At 34.9% G+C, this 24,049-nt stretch overlaps 1 protein-coding gene across 1 annotated transcript; it reads right to left on the bottom strand.

Moving 5' to 3' along the window:
- Positions 1 to 12: 12 nt before the first annotated feature.
- Positions 13 to 22,733, bottom strand: LOC124231867 (uncharacterized protein C12orf40-like; the record flags this gene model as incomplete). The annotated part of the gene is made up of 6 exons (XM_046648874.1): positions 13 to 340; positions 11,661 to 11,776; positions 15,467 to 15,655; positions 17,206 to 17,254; positions 17,655 to 17,787; positions 22,601 to 22,733. Coding segments are annotated over 6 exons (948 nt in total), but the record flags the coding sequence as incomplete, so codon positions are not given.
- Positions 22,734 to 24,049: the final 1,316 nt, after the last annotated feature.

Raw genomic sequence — 24,049 nt, 5'->3', positions numbered from 1 at the left:
AGTGGAATGGTTTTTATCAGAACTAGTGACTGCACAAATATCTCCCACACTGTCAAAACCACACTTGTCAAAGGTTTTCTTTATACTCCACTGATCTATGTTTAATAAATTGATCACATTTTCACTAATAAAAGAGTCACAATTCTCTGACAGAAGGCTGGGTGTTGGCTGGTTCACATCTTCAAGAAAATTTGAAACCTCTTTCCTATTTTCTTCCAAAATATGTTGTACTGACTGTTTTTCAATAATGAAGTCTGACTGTCTTCTCTCATCCATGGTTCCACAATCTTCACCTGTAACTATATCAGGTCTTTCAGTAAGGAAATTCCGATTTCCTGGACTTTGAGATAAATAAAAACATATTTAACAAGAAAAGCATAGAAAATTTTCATTTAGAAACTTAAAGTTAAATTCTTAGAGAACACACTGAGTAGCTACTAACATTTACCTGGACTATGTTTTCAGTTTTTTATTTGAATAAATAATATTGTTTTGGGTGGAAATTTGTCTAATGTGCCTCAGTGAGTATGAAAATAATCTACACTTAGTTTTGTATTTCAACACAAAAAAAAGTGTTGAAATGAAGTATGATGTGGTTCAATTCACTGTTATATTAACAAAATATGACCAACCTATATCATGTCTTCTGTAATAAGGTCTAGTGAATACCCTAGACAACCACTGCATGTAACTGCTGCTCTGTTTAATCAGAGAAAGATATTTTGAACACACTGCAGGCAAAAATTATCCCCAGTGTTAAAACATCAAATCAGAGTTATCAGAACACTGTAACAGATATCTCTCAACCTAACAAGGATATAAAAACAACTCTGAAGTTCCCAAGGGAGAGCAATACAGATACAAATGCATATATATGTAATAAAGCCAAGAGATAAAATGAATTAGATGAAAAGGTTAGCCTAGATAACTTATAAGTTCCCTTCTAATGTATAAATCATAATTCTAAGTTATGTCTAACTTGTATAAAAGAATCAAAGCTATTATATGAAATAATTAAAAATCAAGATATTCTGGGGCTGGCCCTGTGGCAGAGAGGTTAAGTTCACACGTTCCACTTCGGAAGCCCAGGGTTTCACCAGTTCAGATCCTGGGTGTGGACCTAGCACACTGCTCATTAAGCCATGCTGACATGGCGTCCCATATAGCAGAAGCAGAAGGACCTAAAACCAGAATATACAACTATGTACTGGGGGGTTTTGGGGGTAAGCAGAAAAACAGAAATAAATAAAGATTGGCAACAGATGTTAGCTCAGGTGCCAATCTAACAACAAAAAAAAATCAAGATACTCTGGATTTTGTTGCCATTGACTATCCACAAATTTACTTAGGGGTGGGCTGTTCCAGAGATTGGAGGTACCAAAGAAATTTAGAAAAGAAACATAGACTGCTAAAACTGATGGATTTCCAATTTTATTTTTTAAGTTATTCATTAAACATCTAATGAGCAGGTCCACCTGCCGTGTTCTGGGCACTATGCCACGTATTGGGGACAGAGAGAGAAAAGAATTCAGTTTGCCATTAAAGAGAGAGAGAGATTTTGTCCAGGAATGTTCATAGACCGTGATCCTACACTGCTTCTCAATACGGTTCTTAGTGGTGTTTTGAGCAGAATAATGTTACTCTGTGATATCAAAGGCATAACCTATAGCACACGATAATATACACCATTCACACCAGAGAAACTGTATTACTTTAAATGAGAAAATAAATGTAAAAGCACTTCATAAATTAGAAAGCACACTACAAATGTAAATAATCATTTTTAAACAGCATTTTAAGCATTCTGACTCAGAAGAATCACTCACTGAGAGATCTGGAGAACAGAGAAATGTATAATGCACAGTTATTGCTCACAAGAAATAGTCCGGAAGGGGAAAGAAAAACTAGAAAGTGATAAGTGCTATTCTACAGTGTTACGACAGTAAATAAAAGAAATGCTTTTACTTGAGAAAAATCAAGTAGGTGGCATTTGAGTTGGGGACTGAATGTTGGGAAGGATTGCTACTTGTAAAGATGACAGAGAGAAATGATGCTAAAAATATAAAAGCCTTACTAAGATAAATCGATCCAACTTCTTTAACACTTTTTCCTATAGATAAAAGTTCATTCATTTACGGACTACAATATGGATAAATTCATTATCTGAATAAGCCTTTTATGTGCATTAAACAGATATTTAATGTATGCCTGCCATGTGGTAGGGAGATAATACAGCTTATATTCTAGTGAAGGAAGATAATAACAAATAAATAAGATAACTAACCATTAATAAGTACAATGGATAAAAGAAATAAACAAATAAAAAAGATAATTACAGCAGCTTTATAGGTGCTACAAGATCAGACGATGGAACAACTTGTGTTGGAGGTCCTTTTCAGATAGCTGGTCAGGAAAGTTCCTAGCAAAGAAGTGATAAATAAGCTAAAGATACAGAATGATTAGACATATAAAGAGAGGAGTATGCATACTGCAGGGGGATGGAATAAACACAAATACAAGATTTGCAGCACATGTGAGAAACAAAAAGAAGAGGAGTAAAGCTAGAATAGAATCAGTGAAAGAAAACTTACGGCCTAAGGCTTAAAAGGTACAAAAGGGCCCAGATCATGTAGAGCTTTATTTTTGAAAAGAGCAATAAGAAACATTGAAAATTGCTAAGTACAAAAGTAAAACTCTCTTGCTTTTTGCCTTAAAAAATATCAGTCTGACTGCTGGGTGAATGCGAATATCCTGATTTCCATCTGGCCAAAATGAAGTTAGAGAAACAAGATTTAGCCTCATTGACTGACAGAATTATAAAACTGGACAAACTGTATGAGACAATGGCTTTCAGACTTGGGCCATTGGATAGAATAGGATAACGATCCCTGACAGAGAGAAAACAAGTAAGGTGAATTCTATGACTGCTCCTAGCTTATTGCTTGGAGAGAGTATCCAAGCCACAGAACAGAGAGGGGAAATCCAGTTGGAGCCCACAGATTCCCTTTGTTGAGGAAACAGCACTGGAAGGTCAGGAAGACTGCAGAGAACAGAGTATGCAGGGCAGAGTACCATGAAGGAGAGTGCTTCAAAGAGAGAGGGCTCCAGAGGTCTGCAGAAAGTTCTCAAATCTTCAGCTAAGTACTGATCAGCACATGCGTATGAAGTAATTACCCAAGGCTGAGAAAAGCAACACCCAAGATGAGAAGATTGAACAATTCCAGGAACTCAAACAGAAATGGGAAAATTTTGTGCTTCCACCAGTTAGAGTGGAAAACCTCTTAATTCAAAGGAAATCTAAGAATACAAGAAGGATATTGCCTTAGCAGGGGGCAAAATTAGCCACAGAGTGAAGGTGTATCTGGTCCTGTTTAACAAAGTTTAAAGCAAGCCTTAATAAGATCATACTATTTCCAAGCAACTAAAATCCCAGAAAAACCTTAGGAAAATTTATAGGAATACAAAAATTTCCAGACCAAAAAGATGAAATTCATAATGTATACAATCTAAAAAAGAATTATCAGGAATGCAAAAAAGTAGAAAGTTACAACCCATAATGAAGAGAAAAATCAATTATTAGAAATAGACCAAGAAATGACACAAATGATAGAATTCGTAGACAAGGACATTAAAAGAGTTATCAGAACTATATTCCCTACATCCAAAAAGATAGACGAAAGACTGAGGATGTTGAATAGAAACATGGAAGATATAAAGAAGAGTTAAAACAAACTTCTAGAGATAAAAAATATACTGAACAGATTTACATAGAGATTAGACACCAAAGAAGATACAACTAGAGAATCTGAAGAAAAAGCAATATAATCTATATAAAATGAAACAATGAGAGAAAAAAAGATGAAAATAAATAAACAGAGCATCAATAAACTGTGACACAACTTCAAATGGACTAACTTACATGTTATTAAGGTCCCCAAAGAAGAGAGGAGAGGAATAAAAAATATCCCAAAAATCAATGGCTGAATTTTCCACATTCGATAAAAACTAAGTTCACAGATCCAAGATGCTCAATGCAGCTCAAAGACAGGGAAATAAAAAGAAAAGGAACATCCTAATCAATGGATAGAAATCTATGATAGAAAATCCACCATGGAGAATCTATGATAGAAAAATCTTAGAAACAGAGAAAAATTATATATTAGATATATAGATATTAAGATAAGAATGACAGCAACTTCTAGTAGGAAACAATGCAAGTCAAAAGATATCTTTCAAAAAGAAAAGAATAAAAACTTACAAATACATAGAAGCTGAAAGAATTAATTACTAGCAGCCCCGCACTATAAGAAATGTTAACAAAAGTCTTTCAAACATAAGGAAAATATCACCACACGGAAATCTAGATCTACACAAAATAACAAAGACCATCAAAAATGATGAATTTGTGCTTAAGTATAAAAAACATATTTTCTTAATTTTTAACTCTCTTTAAAGCAAAAAGAACAATAATATATTATTAGATTTATAACATTTATATAAGTGAATGTATGGATACAACACCACAAAGGCCAGAGGGGAGAAATGGAAGCATACCATTACAGGGTTCTTACACAATACTTGAAGTAGTATAACATAACTAGAATATAGTCTGTGATAAATTAAAATATATACAATAAATTCGAAAGAAACCACTGAAAAACAAAACAGAGTTATAGATAACAAGCCAACAAAAGGATAAATTAAGTCATAAAAAAGACTAAAATCAAATAAAGGCAGAAAAGAGGGAAAGGGAACAAAGGATTATATGGGAGAAACAAAAAATAGCAAGAGAACAGACAAATCCAATCATATATCAATTGTTGCACTAAATGTAAACTATATTCATAACCATAATAGAGGTCTCAATAAATTTGAAAGGATTCAAATCACACAAAGGATGTTCCCTGTCCACAATGGAATTAATTTAGAAAGATAACAGAAAAGTCTTGGGAATTTTCGGAACCAAATAACAAATTTCTAAATATCTCATGGAGTGAAGAAGAAATCAAAAGGAAAATTAGAAAGTTTTTTAACTGAATGAAAATAAAACAAAACATATCAAAATTTGTAGGATGCAGCAAAGCAGCAGTTATGGAAAATTTACAGCACTAAACACGTGCATTAGAAAAGAAAAATAGTCTCAAGTCAATGACCTCAGCTTTCACCTTAAGAAATCAGGAAAAAAAGGAGTAAATTAAATCCAAAGTAAACAGACAAAAGGAAATAAAGATAAGAGCAGAATTCAATGAAATAAAAACAAAAATAAGAAATACGTGAAACTGAAAGACGATTCTGTGAGAAAATAAATAAAATTGGCAAGTCTCTAATCAGAATAATCACTGGGAAAAAGGGGAGAAGAAACAACTTACCCATATTAGTAATGGGAGAAAAGACATCACTACAGAAGTTAAAGATTTCATACGCATAATAAGGAGATATTATGAATAACTTTAAGTCAATAAATTTTACAACATAGATAAAATGGATACATTTTTTGTATGACACAAACTACCAAAGCTCACTAAAAAAATAAGAATCCAACTAGCCTTCTATCTAGTAAAAAATGGAAATTATAGTAAAAAAAAAACCTTCCCACAAAAAGAACTTCATACCAACTGACTTCACTGATGAACTCTACCAGACATTTAAGGAAGAAATGTACCAATCCTATACAAACTCTTTCAGAAAATTACACAGGAAGGAATACTTCTCAACTCATTCTATGACACCAACATTAGGCTGATATCAAAACCAGACTAAGATGTTACAAGATATTACTAGAAAGTAATCTCCCTCATGAAGACTAATGTAAAAATCCCTAACAAAATTTTGGCAAATCAAATCCAATGAATGCATAACAAGGTTAGCACATTGTGACCAAGTAGGGTTTATCTCAGGAATACAAGGTTGGTTTAACATTCAAAATTAATCAATTGTGGGGCCAGACTTCTGGAATGAGAGACTGAGAAACCTGGCAAATCTTGTCCCCTAAAAGCAGTAACAGAACCAGATAACACTCACAAAAAAAATCATCTCAAATATGGGGAGTGACCAATGGCATCCAATAAACTGTGAAGCAGTACTTCAAGAAAAACTACTCAACCTTAGTAGAACCAGTGGGAACCTGTGGAGTTTTAGCCTTAGGCTGCCACCATCCCTCCACCCCCAACTCCATGGCTGGTAGCCTACCAAGGCTGAGCTTGTCTGGAGAGGGTCGGGAAGGTGGGAGACTCATGCCCAGGGAATTTGTCAAAAATAATCATTGTCTTGGTGGCAAACTATCAAAGAAGCCCAAAATTGCAGCTGCCTGAGGCTGAGATATTTGCAGCAAGCAAAAACCATCCAGAAATTTCATAGAGAGATCCAGAAAACAAAAAGGTACAAGAGGCTTTGATAAACTCCCAGACCCTCCTGGTGGTCTGGAAGGTTGCATACATGTGTAAGGCTGAGTGCAGACTCAGGAGAGACCAGAAAGAGCTACAGGTATCTACTCATCCCTGGCTGAGTGTAAGGTCTTGTGCAAGGGAGGAAGCCTTGTTAGCTGAAGGTACTTAAACACAACCTCCAACTAATCATTGGTTGGCCTCTAAGCACTGCTTAGAGGGAAATTTATACCTTTTAATGCCTGTATTAGGAGAGAAGAAATATATCAAATCAGTAAGTTAAGCTTGCACTTTAAGAACCTAAAAAAAGACAGGCAAACTAAGCCAAAAGCAAGCAGAAAAAGGAAATCATAAACATTAGGGCAGAAATCAATGGAATGAAAAACAGAAAAATAGAGAAAATTGATAAAACCCTAAACTTAGTTCTTTAAAAAGACCAATAAAATTAGCAAATCTTCAGCTACACTGACCAAGAAAAAAAGGAGAAAAGACACAGATCTAGAACTCAAAAAGGGACATCAACACCAACCTGACAGAAACCGAAAGGGTTTCAAGGGAATACTATAAATCACCTTATGCTAATAGATCATACAACTTAGATGAAGCGGATTAATTCCTAGAAAAACACATATTACTACAACTGATTCAAGAAGAAATTAGAAAATCTGAATAGATCTTTACACAAGTAAAAAAAATTAGTAAAAAGCCTTCCCACTAAGAATAGCCCTGATGCAAAAACATCTAAAGAATCCACAAATTCTTCTATTAAATAGAGCAAACACTTTACACTTTATTATATGAGGCCAGTATTATTCTGATATGAAAGCCAGACAAAAAACATAAGAAGAAAAGAAAAATTCAGACCAATTTTCCTAATGAATATGGATGCAAAAATCATAAACAAAATATTAGCAAACCAAATCCAGCATTACATGAAGAGGTTTATATATAATGACCAAGCAGCTTTTAACCCAGGAGTGCAAGGTAGTTTAATACTTCAAAATACGGTAATATATTGCATGTTAATAGAATAAAGGAAAAAACTAGATGATAATCTCAAGGGACACAGAAAGAGCATTTGACAAAATCCATGGTAAAAACGTTCAATGAACTAGGAATAGAAGGGACTTTCCTCAACCTGATAAAGGGCACTTACAAAAAAACCTACAGCTAATATCATACTTAATAGTGAAGGCTAAATGCTTTTTCCCTAAGAGTGGGAAAAATGCAAGCATGTCCACTCTTGTCACTGCTATTCAACACTGTACTAGAGGTTGTAGTCACTCAGGCAAGAAAAACAAGTAAAAGGCAACCAGATTGAAAAAGGAGAGATAAAAACACCTTTATTTATAGACAACATAATCCAGTATGGTGAAACTCCTAAAGAATCCACAAAAATACTACTAGAACTAATAATGATCTCAGCAAAGTTGAAGGATACAAGATCAATATACAAAAATTAATTGTATTTCTATACACTAGCAATGAACAATCCAAAAATGAAATTAAGAAAATAATTCAATTCACAACAGCATAAAAAGAATAAGATACTTAGAAATAAATTTAACAAAAGCAGCACACTGCTTATATATTGAAAACTACAATACATTACTGAGGGGCCAGCCCAGTGGCCAAGTGGTTAAGTTCACACGCTCCACTTCAGCGGCCCAAGGTTTTGCCGGTTCGGATCCTGGACGCGGACATGGCACCACTCATCAGGCCACATTGAGGCAGTATCCCACATGCTACAAGTAGAAGGACCCACAACTAGAATATATAGCTGTGTACTGGGGGGATTTGCGGAGAAAAAGCAGGACAAAAAAAAAAGGATTGGCAACAGTTGTTAGCTCAGGTACCAATCTTTAAAAAAAAAATCCATTACTCAGAGAAATTAAAGAAGATCAAACACAATGTAATATGGTTCAGCCATAAAAAAGGAAATCTTGCCATTTGTGACAACATAGATGAAGAGGGAGAACATTATGCTAAGTGAAATAAGTCAGACACAGAAAGACAAATACTATATGATTTCACCCATAATGGAATCTAAAACGTCACACTCGAAGCAGAGAATAGAATGGTGGTTGCCAGATGCTGGCGAGTAGGGGAAATGAGATATTAGTCAAAGGGTACAAACTTCCAGTTATAAGATGAGTAAGTTCTGGGGATCTAATGTACAATATGATGACTATAGTTAATAATACTATATTGTATACTTGTAAATTGCATATTTGTTAATAGAGCAGATCTTAAGTGGTCTGATCACATACCCAAAAATGGTAACTATTTGAGGTGATGAATGTGTTAATTAGCTTGACTGTGGTAATCATTTCACAATGTATATGTATAGGAAATCATCATCTTGAACATCTTAAATATATACAATTTTTATTTGTCAATTATATCTCAATAAATCTGGAAAAATAAAACTCTTCAAACACACTGGAAGGTTCTCTCATGCCCCTCCAAGTCCACACCTCCCAACAGTAACCACCATTCTGAGTGCTATCACCATTCATTAATTCAGCCAGGTTCTGAACTCCACATAAATGGAATTACACAATGGTCCTCTTTTTGTGTTGAGATTCTTCCATGGAGATGCTTGTTACTGCATGTATCAGCAGTTTATTTTTTTTCATTTCTGTGTATTATTTCACTGCATGAATATTATATAATATTCTATTCTTTTGTGTGTGTGTGAGGGAGACTGGCCCTGAGCTAACATCTGTTGCCTATCTTCCTCTTTTTGCTTGAGGAAGATTGTCACTGAGCTAACCTCTATGTCAATCTTCCTCTATTTTATGTGGGATGCCACCACAGTGCGGCTTGACAAGTGGTGCTAGGTCTGCACCTGGGATCCAAACTTGCAAACCCTAGGCCACCGAAGTGGAGCATGCAAACTTAACCACTATGCCACCAGGCCAGCCCCATAATATTCTATTCTTAATGGACATCTTGGTTAGTTCAAATTTGGGACCACTATGAATAAAGCTGTTACGACATTCAAAAAAAAATGAATAGGAGAAACATTTCATGTTCATGGATTGGAAAAATCACTATTGTTAAGATGGCAATTTTCCCCAAATTGATCTACAGATTCAATACAATCCCTATCAAAATCCAAGTAGGCTTTTTTTATTTCCAGAAACTGACAGGTTGATGCTAAAATTTATATGGAAATGCAAAGGACTAAGAAAAGCCAAAACATTTTCAAAAAAGAACAACAAACTGGAAGACTAATACAGTTCTCAATTTCAAAACATACAGTGAAGCTATAGCAATCAGGACAGTGTGGCACTGACATAAAGATAGACATAATTAACCGATGGAACAGAACTGAGATTCCTGGGGGAAAAGAAAAACAACTTACATTTTTGGTCAATCGATTTTCAACAAAAGTACCAAAGCAATTCAGTGGGGAAAAGATATTCTTTCCTTTCCACAAATGCAAATGGTGAATTTAGACCCTTACCTCACACAATACATAAGAGTTAACTCAAAACAGATCATAGACCTAAATGTAAGATCTAAAACTACAAGACAGAAAAAAAATAGGAAAAAATCTTCATGGCCCTGGCTTAGTCAAAGACTTGTTAGCTATGACAACACACGAACAATTTCTAAATGAAAAAATTAATAAACTGTATTTCATCAAAATTAAAACCTTTTTTACTTCAAAAAGACACCACTAAGGAAAGGAAAAAGGTAAGCATTTCACCAAAGATACACAAATGGCTGATAAGCACATGAGAAGATGCCAACATCATTAGTCATTAGGGAAATGCAAAATTAAAACCAAAGTAAGATACTATTACATATTGACTAGAATGGCATATATTTTAAAAGACTGACTTTACCAAGTGTTGTCAAAGGTATGCTGCAACTGGAACTCTCATACACTGCTGATGCGATGTAAAATGGTACAAATCACTTTAGAAAACAGTTTGTCAGTTTCTTAAAAATTTAATCATATACCTACCATAGGACCCAGCCATTCCACTCGTAGATATTTCCCCAAGAGAAATGAAAGCATATGTCTAAACAAAGACTTCCATATGAACTTTCATAGCAGCTTTATTTGGAATAGCCAAAACTTGGAGAAAAAAGCCAAATGGTCATCAACAGATGAATAAACTGTGCTATGGCCATACAATGGAATACTACTCAGCAATAAAAAGGAATGAACCATTGATATACACAACCAACAACATAGATGAATCTCAAATTATGCTAGGTCAAAGAAGCTAGACCAAAACAAGGAGAACATACTGTATTAATGAAATTTATATAAAATTCTAGAAAATACAGACTAATCAACAGTGATAGAAAGCAGATCAGCAGTTGCCTTGGGATGGGAGTAAGGGATGTAAAGTAGCCAGAGGAAGGGATTACAAAGGTGCCCAAAGAAACTACTGGGGATGATGAATGGTCATTATTTTTGACATATGTCACAATTTACCAAAGTGCACATTTTAGATAAGTTCAGTTTATGGTATGTTGATTATACATTAATAAAGTGTGAAAAAAAATAGACCTAAGGACAAAGAGGAAACAAAAAGAACTGTTATATGGCTATTACAATTCTAGGCAAGAGGCAGTGGTGGCTTAGACTGAAATGGAACCTATAGAGATGGAGACATGAGTAGATAACTTTAAAGTTTATTAGAATACAGAATTGACAATACTTTGTGAAATAGATATTGGGAGTTGAAGGAAAGGAAGGAATCAGGTACAACTTTTTTTTAGCTTAAGCAACTGAGTTAATAGTGGTGCCATTTACTAAAATGAGGAAGACTGAGACAGAATTACAGAGTCAAAGTTTCTCACTATGATTACCAAGAGTGATTCAAACTGGTTTTACAAGTTTAATGTCTTTTAAAACAACGAACCAGAGTTTAAATACAGACACCTAGAAAATAAAAATGGGGCACTGATCAACTACCATAAATATGAAAAAAAAATTATTATGTTTATGATAAAGAAAAAGAAAGTAGTAATTCATAAAACAGGGATTATAAAACAGATGCAAAACACCTTGGCCCAAAATATTTTTTAAAATAAATAAATGAAAGGTAGATATGTACATCAGAAAATCCGTTACTTATAACTACTTTAATTAAATGCTACATTTTACTTACAGTGTTTTTTTTTCCTTAGAAGTTTTACTTAGGTCTGTTTACGTTTCTAACTAAAAATACTTCTGTCCAGTAAAATCAAATTAATAACTCAAAGAGAGCATGCTACAGGTTCTTTATTTCCTTCAACATCTTTGCTTACCTGTTTAATCTTTCAAATAATGTTCCAAATTGTGCTGTTTTATATGATGGACTGAAAGCATCTTGATTTTTGTTTAATTCGGAAATCACGGAATTAGAATAATTAACATTACTGAGCTGAAAAAAAAAAAAAGGAAGAACCTGCCAAAAGGGTAAATGTACATATATACAATTTAAATAATTTACCGTAAAACCTCACTTAAGTAGACATCTATAGTTTAAAAATGTATTTTTTAGTCTAAAAGAAAGAGTGTCCTTATTGAAAACAAAATAAATACTGTTCTAATAATGAAAGCAGTGTCAGTATTTGAATGACTGCTAAAATAACAGGGTTGATCTATGGTGAGCTAACCATTTTCTCAGAGGTAAAAAAAGATTAAAAAAAAAGACCCGGAACACCAAGATCTTGAGTAAATAAAAGTTAAATATCGCTGACAGAAAATAATGATTTCTCCCAAGGAAACAACTGTACTTATCTCAGTTCCTCCATTTACTAAGTAATTTTAGACTGCTACTTTAATCTTTTTTTTAAAAAAAGATTTTATCTTTCTTCTTTCTCTCCAAAACCTGCCGGTACATAGTTGTGTATTTTTAGTTGTGGGTCCTTCTAGTTGTGGCATGTGGGACACCGACTTAGCATGGCCTGACGAGCTATGCCATGTCCACGTCCAGGATTCGAACCGGCAAAACCCTGGGCCGCCGTAGTGGAGCGCGTGAACTTAACCACTCGGCCACAGGGCCAGCCTCTGCTACTTTAATCTTTCTGAATATCGCTACCACTGAGTGCAAAACGGGGAAAGTATGGAAAGACTCTTGTGAAAAGCAGATGTGATAACCCATTTGTTAATGAGGAAGGTACCATATAAAGATATTATAATGGCCCAACACTAATCTATCCAGCAATAATAATTCATATCTGTAGTATATTTTATGTATAAGCCATGAAACACAGAAACGAGACGTCCAAAGACAAGCAATGACAGAAAGAGTCAGAAAAAAAAACACGTGCAGGCAAAAAGAGATACTAAAAGTCTTTTTTTAAAAAAAGGTCTAAAATCAAGAAAAGCTGAAAATAAAGTCTGATAACATATCTCATCTCAGCCTCAGAGAGACAGTGTCAATGGTGCAGGGACAATGTCATCCCTTGAAGCGAGAAACACACAACCAAATCAAAACAGAAGAGAATATTATATATTGGCTCAATACTACTTCTCCAGGGACTAGTAAGCCCCAGACCACTTTTTATTCCAACCTGTTTTTCAACTCATTTTCTTATGTAATTTATAGTCTCATTTTAATTTTCCTGAAATCTCTCCAAATATATATTCAAATAAATAAATTCCCTAGTACTTCACAATGTGACACCACACCTTACCAGGGACGTTAGCTTCTCTTTTCTCTCTTCTGCCATATGAAGTACAACATTATTTACCCCTTTGGAGATAATCACTAACCTGCAGTCTCTAAGTAGAAGATTATTCAAGTATAGATTACACAGGGTCTCATTCTATCCTATAAACTATTTAACAAAGCAAGGATGAGTTAAAGCTGATGTAGGATGCAAGTTTTAGTCTTATAAAATACAAATGGAACGGGTAACTGAATGTTTTTCATTGCATCCCTCGAAAATTATTGGGGGGCCAGCCCAGTGGCATAGTGGTTAAGTTCCCACACTATGCTTCGGCGGCCCAGGGTTCACTGGTTCAGATCCTGGGCACAGACCTACATACCACTCAACAAACCATGCTGTGGCAGCAACCCATATACAAAATGGAGGAAGAGGGCCACAGGTGTTAGCTCAGCAACAATATTCCTCAAACAAAAAGAGGAAGACTGGCAACAGATGTTGGCTCAGGGCCAATCTTCCTCACCAAAGCAACAACAAAAAATTATTGGGTCCTTAAATTAATAAGCCTAGCACAATACTTCATTTTGCCTTCTCTGAAAAGCAGAAAACATACTTCAATAAAATTGAATATCATTACATATTGTATATAACTATAATACTGTAATATATAACTACAATATATAAATTATTATAAATTTGCTAATTATAAATTAATTTAGAAATAGTACACAAATATGACATAAAACCACCTCATGCTAAAAATGGGAGAGATTCAAAACTAAATATTCTTGTTAACCTTGTTAACAAGATAGAGTGTTTACATAACCATTTTACTCACTACCATTATATATTAGTATAGTAACCTTTAATAATTTTATATTTTTTAACTCTATGTAAACTTAGTAAAAGATCATTTCTTGGTATGTTCTATGGCATATGTATTTCAAACTTCAAAAATTTGGATGTTTTTATAATTTTAACTTTAGAGACTACAACGATTGAACGTTTTAGCACTAAATATCTCTATCTATATACACATATGTGCATAGTCTCGGATGGAAGTGCATATAACCAGCTATCTTTCAAGTCATAGAAAGAATCAAGCCATCACAACTTATACTTTAACAGATTACTATGACATCACTGAGATTATGTACTGCTATTCACAGGATCCTTTCCATATCATGTATACTGGGCCATCATGACATCACCAACTACTCCTTTACTGTGATTACAATCAAGTATTACATAACACATTGAACTATGGTCAATTTTACTATCAATAATTTTATAAAAAGATGATGATTTCAAAGACTTTTAAAGAACATTCCAGTTTTGGGATTCATAATCTTCTACAGCCCAGAGAATTAAGTTTTTGACCTAAGAAGAATTATTATACTTAATTTCTCTCCTAATTTGGCTATATCTATAGCAACCCACAACTAATATTTTTTCAATCCATAAAAAGAAAAAAAGAGCATATCACAAAAATATAAAATGCTAAGAACTAGTGATTGAAAGGGACCTGTTCACAAACAACCAACCCACTAACTGGGAAAAAATATTTGCAAGTCCTATATCTGACAAAGGCTTAATATCCATAATATATAAAGAACTCACACAACTCAACAACAAAAAAAATCAAACAACCCGATCAAAAAATGGGCAGGAGACATGAACAGACATTTCTCCAAAGAAGATATACGGATGGCCAAATAGACACATGAAAAGAAGTTCATCATCGCTGATCATCAGGGAAATGCAAATCAAAACTACACTAAGCTATCACCTTACACCCATTAGAATGACACAAATAACTAAAACAAATAGTAACAAATGTTGGAGAGGTTGTGGAGAAAAAGGAACCCTCATACACTGCTGGTGGGAATGCAAACTGGTGCAGCCACTATGGAAAACAGTACGGATATTCCTCAAAAAATTAAAAATAGAAACACCTTATGACTCAGCCATCCCACTACTGGGTATCTATCCAAAGAGCTTGAAGTCAGCAATTCCAAAAGTCCCATGCACCCCAGAGTCCACTGCAGCATTATTTACAATAGCCAAGATGTGGAAGCAACCTAAGTGCCCATCAACAGATGACTGGATAAAGAAGATGTGGTATATATATACAATGGAATACTACTCAGCCATAGAAAAGAACAAAATCGTCCCATTTGCAACAACATGGATGGACCTTGAGGGAATTATGTTAAGTGAAATAAGCCAGATAGAGGAGGGCAATTTCTGTATGACTCCTCTCATATGAGGAATTTAAAAATGTAGACAAAGAGAACAGATTAGTGGCTACCAGGGGAAAGATGGGGTGGGGGTTGGGCACAAAGGGTGAAGGGGTGCACCTACAACACAACTGACAAACAATAATGTACAAATGAAATTTCACAAGATTGTAACCTATCTAACTCAATAAAGACTTTTATTTAAAAAAAGAAAGGTACCTGTTCATTCTGCTTTTTTTCATATGCAACTTTCTGAGGACTAGGCACTATTCTGGGAATAAAATTTTGTCTTGTAATATCTCTGTTAGAAGCTAATTCTGCTGACAAAGATGGTGGTGTGAAGCTGCAGTTTTCTATTCTGCTCAATTGAGGTTCGAACATTGTATATGAGTCCATGACTTGCGAGGACTATAGGAAAGAAGATACAATCATTTGATTTGCCAAAATATATAAACTAGAGATGAGGAAAGTTAAAATAAAAGTGAAAAAGGTCACGAGTTAGAGAAAAAGTCCCAAGTAAAGGCAAGTCATCAGTAACTGATAGTCCTTACTAAGACAAGAGAGGTTATCAACTAAGATTATACTTAAGAGCTCCTTTCCATCTGCCTTTCTCACCGATGGTCCCCTCTACCCTCAAGCTCCATTCCTGCATGTCCTCTCCTAATGACAGGAAATCTAAGTTTCATTTATCTACAATTCAGGTGAAAGATTTCCAAGAGATTTTAGTATCACTGCCATTATCTTTCTGATGTAGCTTAACTTTGGCTATTCAAAGGAAAGAATAATTAATAATACGGCATTGGACTTTCACATTTCAAGCTTTAATCACAATCTATGTGTTTTCTAATTGATTAAAGTCTTATTTGCTAAAAAATAATTATTTGAAATATACTTTGAAAGAAAAATAATCTTGGGATCAACATGAATATTGAAAATCACAATTTGATATAAAATAAAATAGTCTGGTCACCACATTTGAAAACATGAATCGCTCAATGATCACATGAACCCAAAGTAGAACTCCCCAAATGAATTATCCTTTGCAGCTCTTCAGTGACAGGCAGAATCAAATGCTTTGCACACAAAGGCCTAGTCTACATTACCAGAACTCCAAAGGGTTTCTCATAAGCAATCGTTAAAATATTCTTAAGGTATAGGTTTCTTACATTAAAAACTTCTAAAAGAACAATTTTAAAGACTAAAAATTTTTTTAAAGGATAATTAATTTTCTCTGATTCTCAAAAAATTTATATCACTTGATGGTGAAACTGGCAGAAAGTGAGCCACTGATGATTAAGTAGCTAGGAATTAAAGTTTTTTTCCCTTTTGCAATTACTGATTATAGCTTTTAGCTGTTTAACCCACTCATTGTTAATTGTGCTGTTTAGGCAATATGCTGACTCCTGCTAAGCTCCTATAGGTAACATCTTCCTGGTGCCTGGATCACCATGGTAATGCGTGTGTGAGCTGTTTTTCAGGAATTGGAACTCCTTGTCCACTTCAGGCCAGTTGAGACCACCAACTCATCAACTGGGCCCACGGAGATGTCCGACAGGTGACCTTTTAACTTGAAGAGGCTAAAAACTCTACCCTCAGATCATGCTGATGTCGCCATTTTGTGAACATGGGTCCTATGAAGAGGCATGAAGTCTGACTACGCTTGTGCAGATCATCATTACCTCACCTCTCCTCACCTCCAATCACCTCTCTCCACATTTCAGACCACGTTGACCCCGGCCCATATATATCCCTGAGTCTCTGTTTTCGGGGAAGCAAATTTCAGGCTCATGAGCTCGCTTCCTCACATGGCTACCTTGTGAGTAAACCCTCTCTCTGCTGCTATCTCGTCATCTCAGTGTTTGGCTTTCTGGGCGGCGGGCAAAAATGAACCTGGTTGGGTAACAGTGGCATGTCACAATTGTTAAAATAACTTAAAAAAATTTTTGTTTAACTCTCACCTTAACTGGGCCAAGTTCTTCCTTGCTGCCTTGTCTTTGGTAGTGTAAACTAATGAAAAGAAAATGTAACAGTTAAACACATAGGTGGCAATAAAATTGGTTATCTTTTATAAATATTTAAAATTCATACTGTTCTATACAAATATGAAAACATACGGAACTCTTAAGTAAATCATTCCAGGGTTATAATATTATTGTGTTTTATAAAAATTATATTATTACTAGAGAGAGATTTTTATGATAAGGAAAGTCAAACTATGCATCCAAAAAATACTTAGCATGGATATTGTTCATTGACAAAGGTCTTAATAGTTTAATAATACTGCTAACAGTCAAACAAACAAAAACTGGAGCTAGGATAATCCCTTTATACATTTTCCAACGAATAAAACAGAGTTGATAATGACTCTTTCAAATACCTAATAATATACAACCTAGCTAAAACCTACTTGTTTTCCATATCATCAATGCAGAGGTTAGACGGGACAAGATGAGGCGACATTGGAAGTTCTAAATCATGTTTTCTCAGGGGCATTTTTATGTCTCTATTCATATTCACATGGATCTGTTTTCTCACAGTTTCTATAATGAAAAAGTTGCAATTAAAAATTAAGAATGAATAATAAAATCTTTTAAAAGCATTGGTTGCTATACCATGGTCATTAAGTAAATGTACATCTTAGATATTTACTAAAACCACCTATATTCTATACATGATAGAAGACATTACAGTACTAGCAACTATCACAGATAATTCAAATCATCTTTTTCTTCATCATCTTACATTCTCCTCACGAAAGGGGCCCTACAAATTTTGCTTTATTTTTTGATTCCTTCAAAACTTCCCTAACCCCTAGACTGTATCAGTTGCTATATTACACATTCCCACAGCACTACACATGTTCTCTATTATAGCACTTACCATAGTTTACTGTACTTGATTAACTCTATCTCCCTCACTAGATTCTTAAACTTTAGATGCAGCAGCCTTGTCTCTCCTTATAGACGATATAACTATTTTGACCGCTTAGTACTTTTAATTATGATCCTTTTCCAGGAAATGCTTTTTACACATGCACAAACTACAGAGTTGTAGTGGAGAGCTTCTATCTTCTTATATAACCCTGCTTCCCTGGAAAAAATAATTGGTTTAGTGGCAACCACCTGCCACTCAATAATGGCATTACACCCCTCTGGTTATAAGTAATTGTTCCAGCGCTGAGACCTGACACCAGCAGAGCAAGGCAACATCCTTCCAGCGGAATTAAAAAATTCAGAATCAGAGAAGCAGCTCTCAGTATTTCCCTGGTGGTGAAATTGGAGAGATGAGCAATGTTAGTTCATAGTGGGTTTTTTTGGATTTTATTTTTCCTTTTTCTCCCCAAAGCCCCCTGGTACATAGCTTCTAGTTGTCAATGTTAGTTTTTTAATGTCACATTTTAAGCTTCATTGATGAAGACAGTCTGAGAGAATAAAACTAGTATCTGAAGTGAAAAAGAATCTTGGTAGTATTCAATTTCCTGACTCAAGCAGTCTCTGAGGCCCAGATGCACCACTACCCTTCCTTTAAGTGTCTTAGTCCATTCAGGCTGCTATAACGGACTACCATAGCCTGGGTGAACTATACAAAATAGAAATTTATTTCTCAGTTTGGAGGCTGGGCAGTCCAAGATCAAAGTGCTGGCAGATTCACTGTCTGGTGAGGGCTCGCTTCCTGGTTCACAGACAGCTGTCTTCTCCCTGTGTCCTCACACAGTGGTAGAGGTGAGAGAACTCTCTGGGGTCTCTTTTACAAGGGCACTAATTCCATTCATCAGGGTCCACTCTCCTGACCCAATCACCTCCCAAAGGCCCAACCTCCTAATATCACATCAACATATGAATTTTGGGGGCACACAAACATTCAGTCCACAACATTAAGTAAGTAAATATATATTTTTTAAGTTTCTGTAATTTGCAGACATGAGTCCTAACTAATAAAATCTTGCTTTGGCAGAGGAGGAAAAATCTTTTCTCTCTACCCTTCTAAATTATCAGCTGGGGGCCTGTAACAAAAGACAGATTAACAAGAGAAAAAGCATACAAATTTATTTAATATAAGTTTTATGTGGAAAACTTTGCAAGGAAATGAAGACCCAAAGTGGTTAAACCTGAGCATTTTTAAGCTAGGTTTGATGAAGAGCGGAAAGTCCTGGGGAAATGTGACAGGACAAAAAGGGGTATCAGCTAAGTGTAGTAAACTGAGGGAAACAGCAAGGTCTGTTCATTAGATTCCTCTCGGTGTTCCCTCTGCGTTGGAGATAACAACGTTCCTTTTCTCGGGGTATAGCGAGGGCACCTCTCACATGAAAATCCTTCCTGCACATGCTGCTTCCTCAAATTCCTCAGCTCAAAATATTCAATATGCCAAGGTGCCTTATTTTTTGGTAGTGTGGGGGATCAGAATTGGCCACCCCAAAATGTGTCTCTTTGGCATGAGGATTATTTGGGGCTGATTACTTTTAAGAAACTGCAGACAGGTGAGAAGCTCTGAAAAGTAGAAGCTACCCTCTGTAAAACACATTTACATTTGTAAGGGAAATCTCCATTTGTAAAGGTAACTCCCTCTCTGTACCAGGAAGAGGGAGGATGTCCTTATGTCCAGAAACTCCTATCAAGGCAGAAGGCAAGGACTTGAATCCGCATAATAACCTTTCTCTTGTTTACTGTCCTTTTCTGGTAATCTCCCATAACTGACTCCCTCCCACCCCCAACATGCTCCTTTGTCTTTAGCCAAAGACGGAATTTAAGATGACAACCTTAGCCAGTCTGGGAGTTAACCAGTTTTCCTGGATTTTTCCCATGTATACATGTTACAAAGCTTTGTTTGATTTTCTCCTTTTATTCTGTCTCATGTCAATTTAATTCATAGCCCAGCCAGAAGAACCTATAAGAGATAGAGGAATTCTCTTCCTCCCGTAGAGCAGCATGTCCTGCCCCTGTTATTTTCTGTTCTACTTCCAGAATCCAATACAATACTTAGGGTAAGTACTCAAAAAACATACGTTCAACGTATGAATGAAAACAGAGTGAGGGAGAAAGGAAATATATAAAGTTAAATACATCACTGGACAGCCACATGTAAAAGAATTAAACTGGAACCCTATCTTACACCATACACAAAAGTCAACTCAAAATGGATTAAAGACTTAAATACAAGACCTGAAACCATAAAACTCCTAGAAGAAAACATAAGGAATAAGCTCCGTGACATCAGTCTTCACGATGATTTTCTGGATTTGACACCAAAAGTAAAAGGAATAAAAGCAAAAATAAACAACTGGTCGTACATCAAACCAAAAAGCTTCTGTATAGCAAAGGAAACCACCAACAAAATGAAAATGCAATCTAAAGAATGGGAGAAAATACTTGCAAATCATATTGTCTGATAAGGGATTAATATTCAAAATACATAAAGAGCTCATACAACTCAATATCAAAAAACAACAATCGATTAAAAAATGAGCAGAGGACCCACTGAACAGACATTTTTCCAAAGACGACATACAACTGAGCAACAGGTACATGAAAAGGTGTTCAACATCACTAATCCTCAGGGGAATGCATTCAAAACCACAATGAGATATCACCTCACACCTGTTAGAATGACTATCATCGAAAAGACAAGAGAGGGGGCTGACCACGTGGCCGAATAGTTGTTTGTGTGCTCCAGTTCAGTGGCCCAGGGTCCGCCAGTCCAGACCCTGTGCACAGAGCTATATACTGCTCATCTAGCCATGCTGTGGCAGCATCCAACATAGAAAAACTAGAATGACCTGCAACTAGGATATACAACTATGTACTGGGGCTTTGGGGAGAGAAAGAAAGAAAAAGAAGAAGATTGGCAAGAGATATTAGCTGAGGGCCAATCTTCCTCACAAAAAGTAAAAAAAAAAAGACAAGAGGTAAGAAGTGTTTGCAAGGATGTGGACAAAAGGGAACCCTTGTGCATGGTTGATGGGAATGTAAATTGGGGCAAGCTCTATGGAGAACAATATAGAGGTTCCTCAAAAAATTAAAAATAGAACTATCATATGATTCAGCAATCCCACTTCTGGGTATATATCCAAATAAAATGAAAACAAGATCTCAAAGAGATATCTGCACTCCCAAGTTCACAGCAGCATAATTCACAGAGCCAAAATATGGAAACAACCTCAGCGTCCATCAATGGATGAATGGATAAAGATGGTGTGGTGTGTATATGTGTGTGTGTGTATATATACAATGGAATATTCCTGAGCCATGAGAAAGAATGAAATCCTGCCATGTGTGACAACATGGACGGAGCTAGAAGGCATTATGCTAAGTGAAATAAGCCAGACTGAGAAAGACAAATACTGCATGGTATCACTTACATGTGGAATCTAAAAAAAAAAAAAAGTCAAACTCATAGAAACAGAGAATAGAAAAGTGGTTGCCAGGATCTGGCGACTGGGGGATAGGGAAAGGTTGGGAAAAGGGTACTAACTTTCAGCAAAATGATGAATAAGATCCGAGGATCTAATGTAAGACATGGTGACAATAGCTGATAACACTATTACGCAAATGAAGAAAAAGAACTAAATATAGCAAATATATTTACAACAGAAACTTTTATTCCTAAAGTTTATTAATAATGTATTTACTTCTACTAAAGTGTGACTACATTTACTTGTGACAACTGTCATCTGTGGAGAAACAAAAATAGCACAGAAAGGAAAAGAGGAGACACTAACAATACTGTGATCAATTTCAATCCCTTTTTAATGAACTCAGTTCTTAAGCTCTCATTTTAGCACTTGTTTTAAAAATTAAATATCAGACACAAGTTTCCTTGAGAGAGAAAAAAATACTCTGATTAAACTTTTTATTTACTTGAAGAATCAAAGTGCAGGCCAAAATGAACTTTATTTTGAAGTATTAGACTACTATAGTTAACATCCCAAGAATGTCTAAGAAATTCAAGTTATGAGATAGGAAACCAATCATTGAGGCAAAAACTTGTTCAGCTCTTCCTTTCAAACAAATTCTCCAAATAGGATAAGACAGTAAAGATATTTATTCCCTGCTCTTTAGCCAAACTTTGGTAACTATCTGCCTAGACAAAATAACATAATAATTGAAACAACGCTATAAGTTTAACCATACCTTATAAAATTAATTTTATATAACACACCACCTAAAAAAAAATAAATGGATTAAACAATAAAACATTTTAAGCAGAGACTAACAAAGCTTCTAATTTAAGAGGGCAATCAAGTTTTAAAATTACTTTCCACATCCTTTGAGTTCTAAAATTACAAAATTATTGGAAAACTAAACATTATGATCACATCAGATTCAAAACAAAATGTTACTGGAGAGGCTGACTTACCAGGTCTTTTCTTCTGGCAAGATATCTGATTTACCATATACAGGTTAAGGAGGTCTAAACTGACAGCAGAATTCTTGACAGGTGATAAAACTCCCCGTAATTTCATTTTTGATTTTAACCTTTTCTTTTCAAAATATTCCTAAAAAAATTAAAAATAAAAAGTTATTCTAGCAACCATATAGTTTCAGGCAGAATCATCAATAATAAAAAGCAATAATGCTATTAAATAATTGACTTGATATTTTTTATATTTCTGTGACACCTCCTTTACATGTTTACATGTAAATTAAAATGAATCATGATAACTTGTAGTTTGCCCAAAGACTCTAAATTACAGCTTCTTATAATCTTTCTTTTGTTAAGCGTAATGCCTTTAAAACAGAACTGTATAAAGCCATTCCCAGGTATCAAAAGATAAAAAAAAATTATCTGAATGTGGAACGTTTTTAAAAACCTGATAAAACAAATCTGATAGGCTAAAAACTTGTTTTTCTGCAAAGTATGCTATACCACAGATATAAAAAGCCTAAAGATACGCATAGCTGTGTGCCAATAAAAGTCAACTGAAATGAGAAGAGAAAAACAAAAAGAAGCTATGTGAGAACTTATCTGCAGCCAAAGCTAACTTAATTCTGTTATCTCCCCATGACTCCTAGATTTTCTTTTAAACCAGACTTGTAAATAATTATCATTTTTCATTCAGTATTTATTTCTGATTGAGCAGAATTATTCTTCTTTTCATTCTTTTTCTCTCAGATTACATCCTTAATTTAAGAAGTTCAAAGGCATTTGTTCAAAATTTGTTTATTGAGCAACTATTATGTATTAGACACTATAACAAATTGTGAAAACATCTTCTTCACTATATAACTCATAACACAATGGCATAAACGTGATTATAAATGTGAGATATAAAAAGTGAAAAAAGTCCAAGATGGTAAAAAATTTAATGCAAGAGGAAGTATCATTTTTTCAAGAAGTTAAGGTTTTATCACATTAATATTTCAGAATATTAATAATAGACTTTTAAGATTCTAAAAAACATAAGAACTGTAAGAGACTTGCCAGCTATCAAGCAAAAAAGTAAATGCTGCATTTTTATGCAAACTTAACCACAGATAAAAAAGTGTTTCGTTTGAGTGATGTGCAACTCCACATTGGGGCTTCTTTAAAAAGATCACACTATGGTCAGCAATGAAATGACAGAAACTTCAGGATGTAAATATTTTTCCCCTTTGAAAAACATGACTCTGGATCTTATAACTGACAGTGTCTTGGAATTAAGATATTATTTCCTAAGGCACTGTACTCTGTGAAGGATAAGACCATAATGAGAAAGAGAATGACACAAACAATTACAACTGAGCATCAGGAGTATGTAAACTACTGGTAGATGTGGGGAGAGTTGGCAGAGGGAGGGCAGGAGGAGAGGGAAGCTTTCTTAGAAAA

The sequence above is a fragment of the Equus quagga genome, unplaced genomic scaffold, assembly GCF_021613505.1.
Source record: "Equus quagga isolate Etosha38 unplaced genomic scaffold, UCLA_HA_Equagga_1.0 HiC_scaffold_10202_RagTag, whole genome shotgun sequence".
Lineage (NCBI taxonomy): Eukaryota > Metazoa > Chordata > Mammalia > Perissodactyla > Equidae > Equus > Equus quagga.
This window is presented reverse-complemented; position numbering and strand designations above follow the sequence as displayed.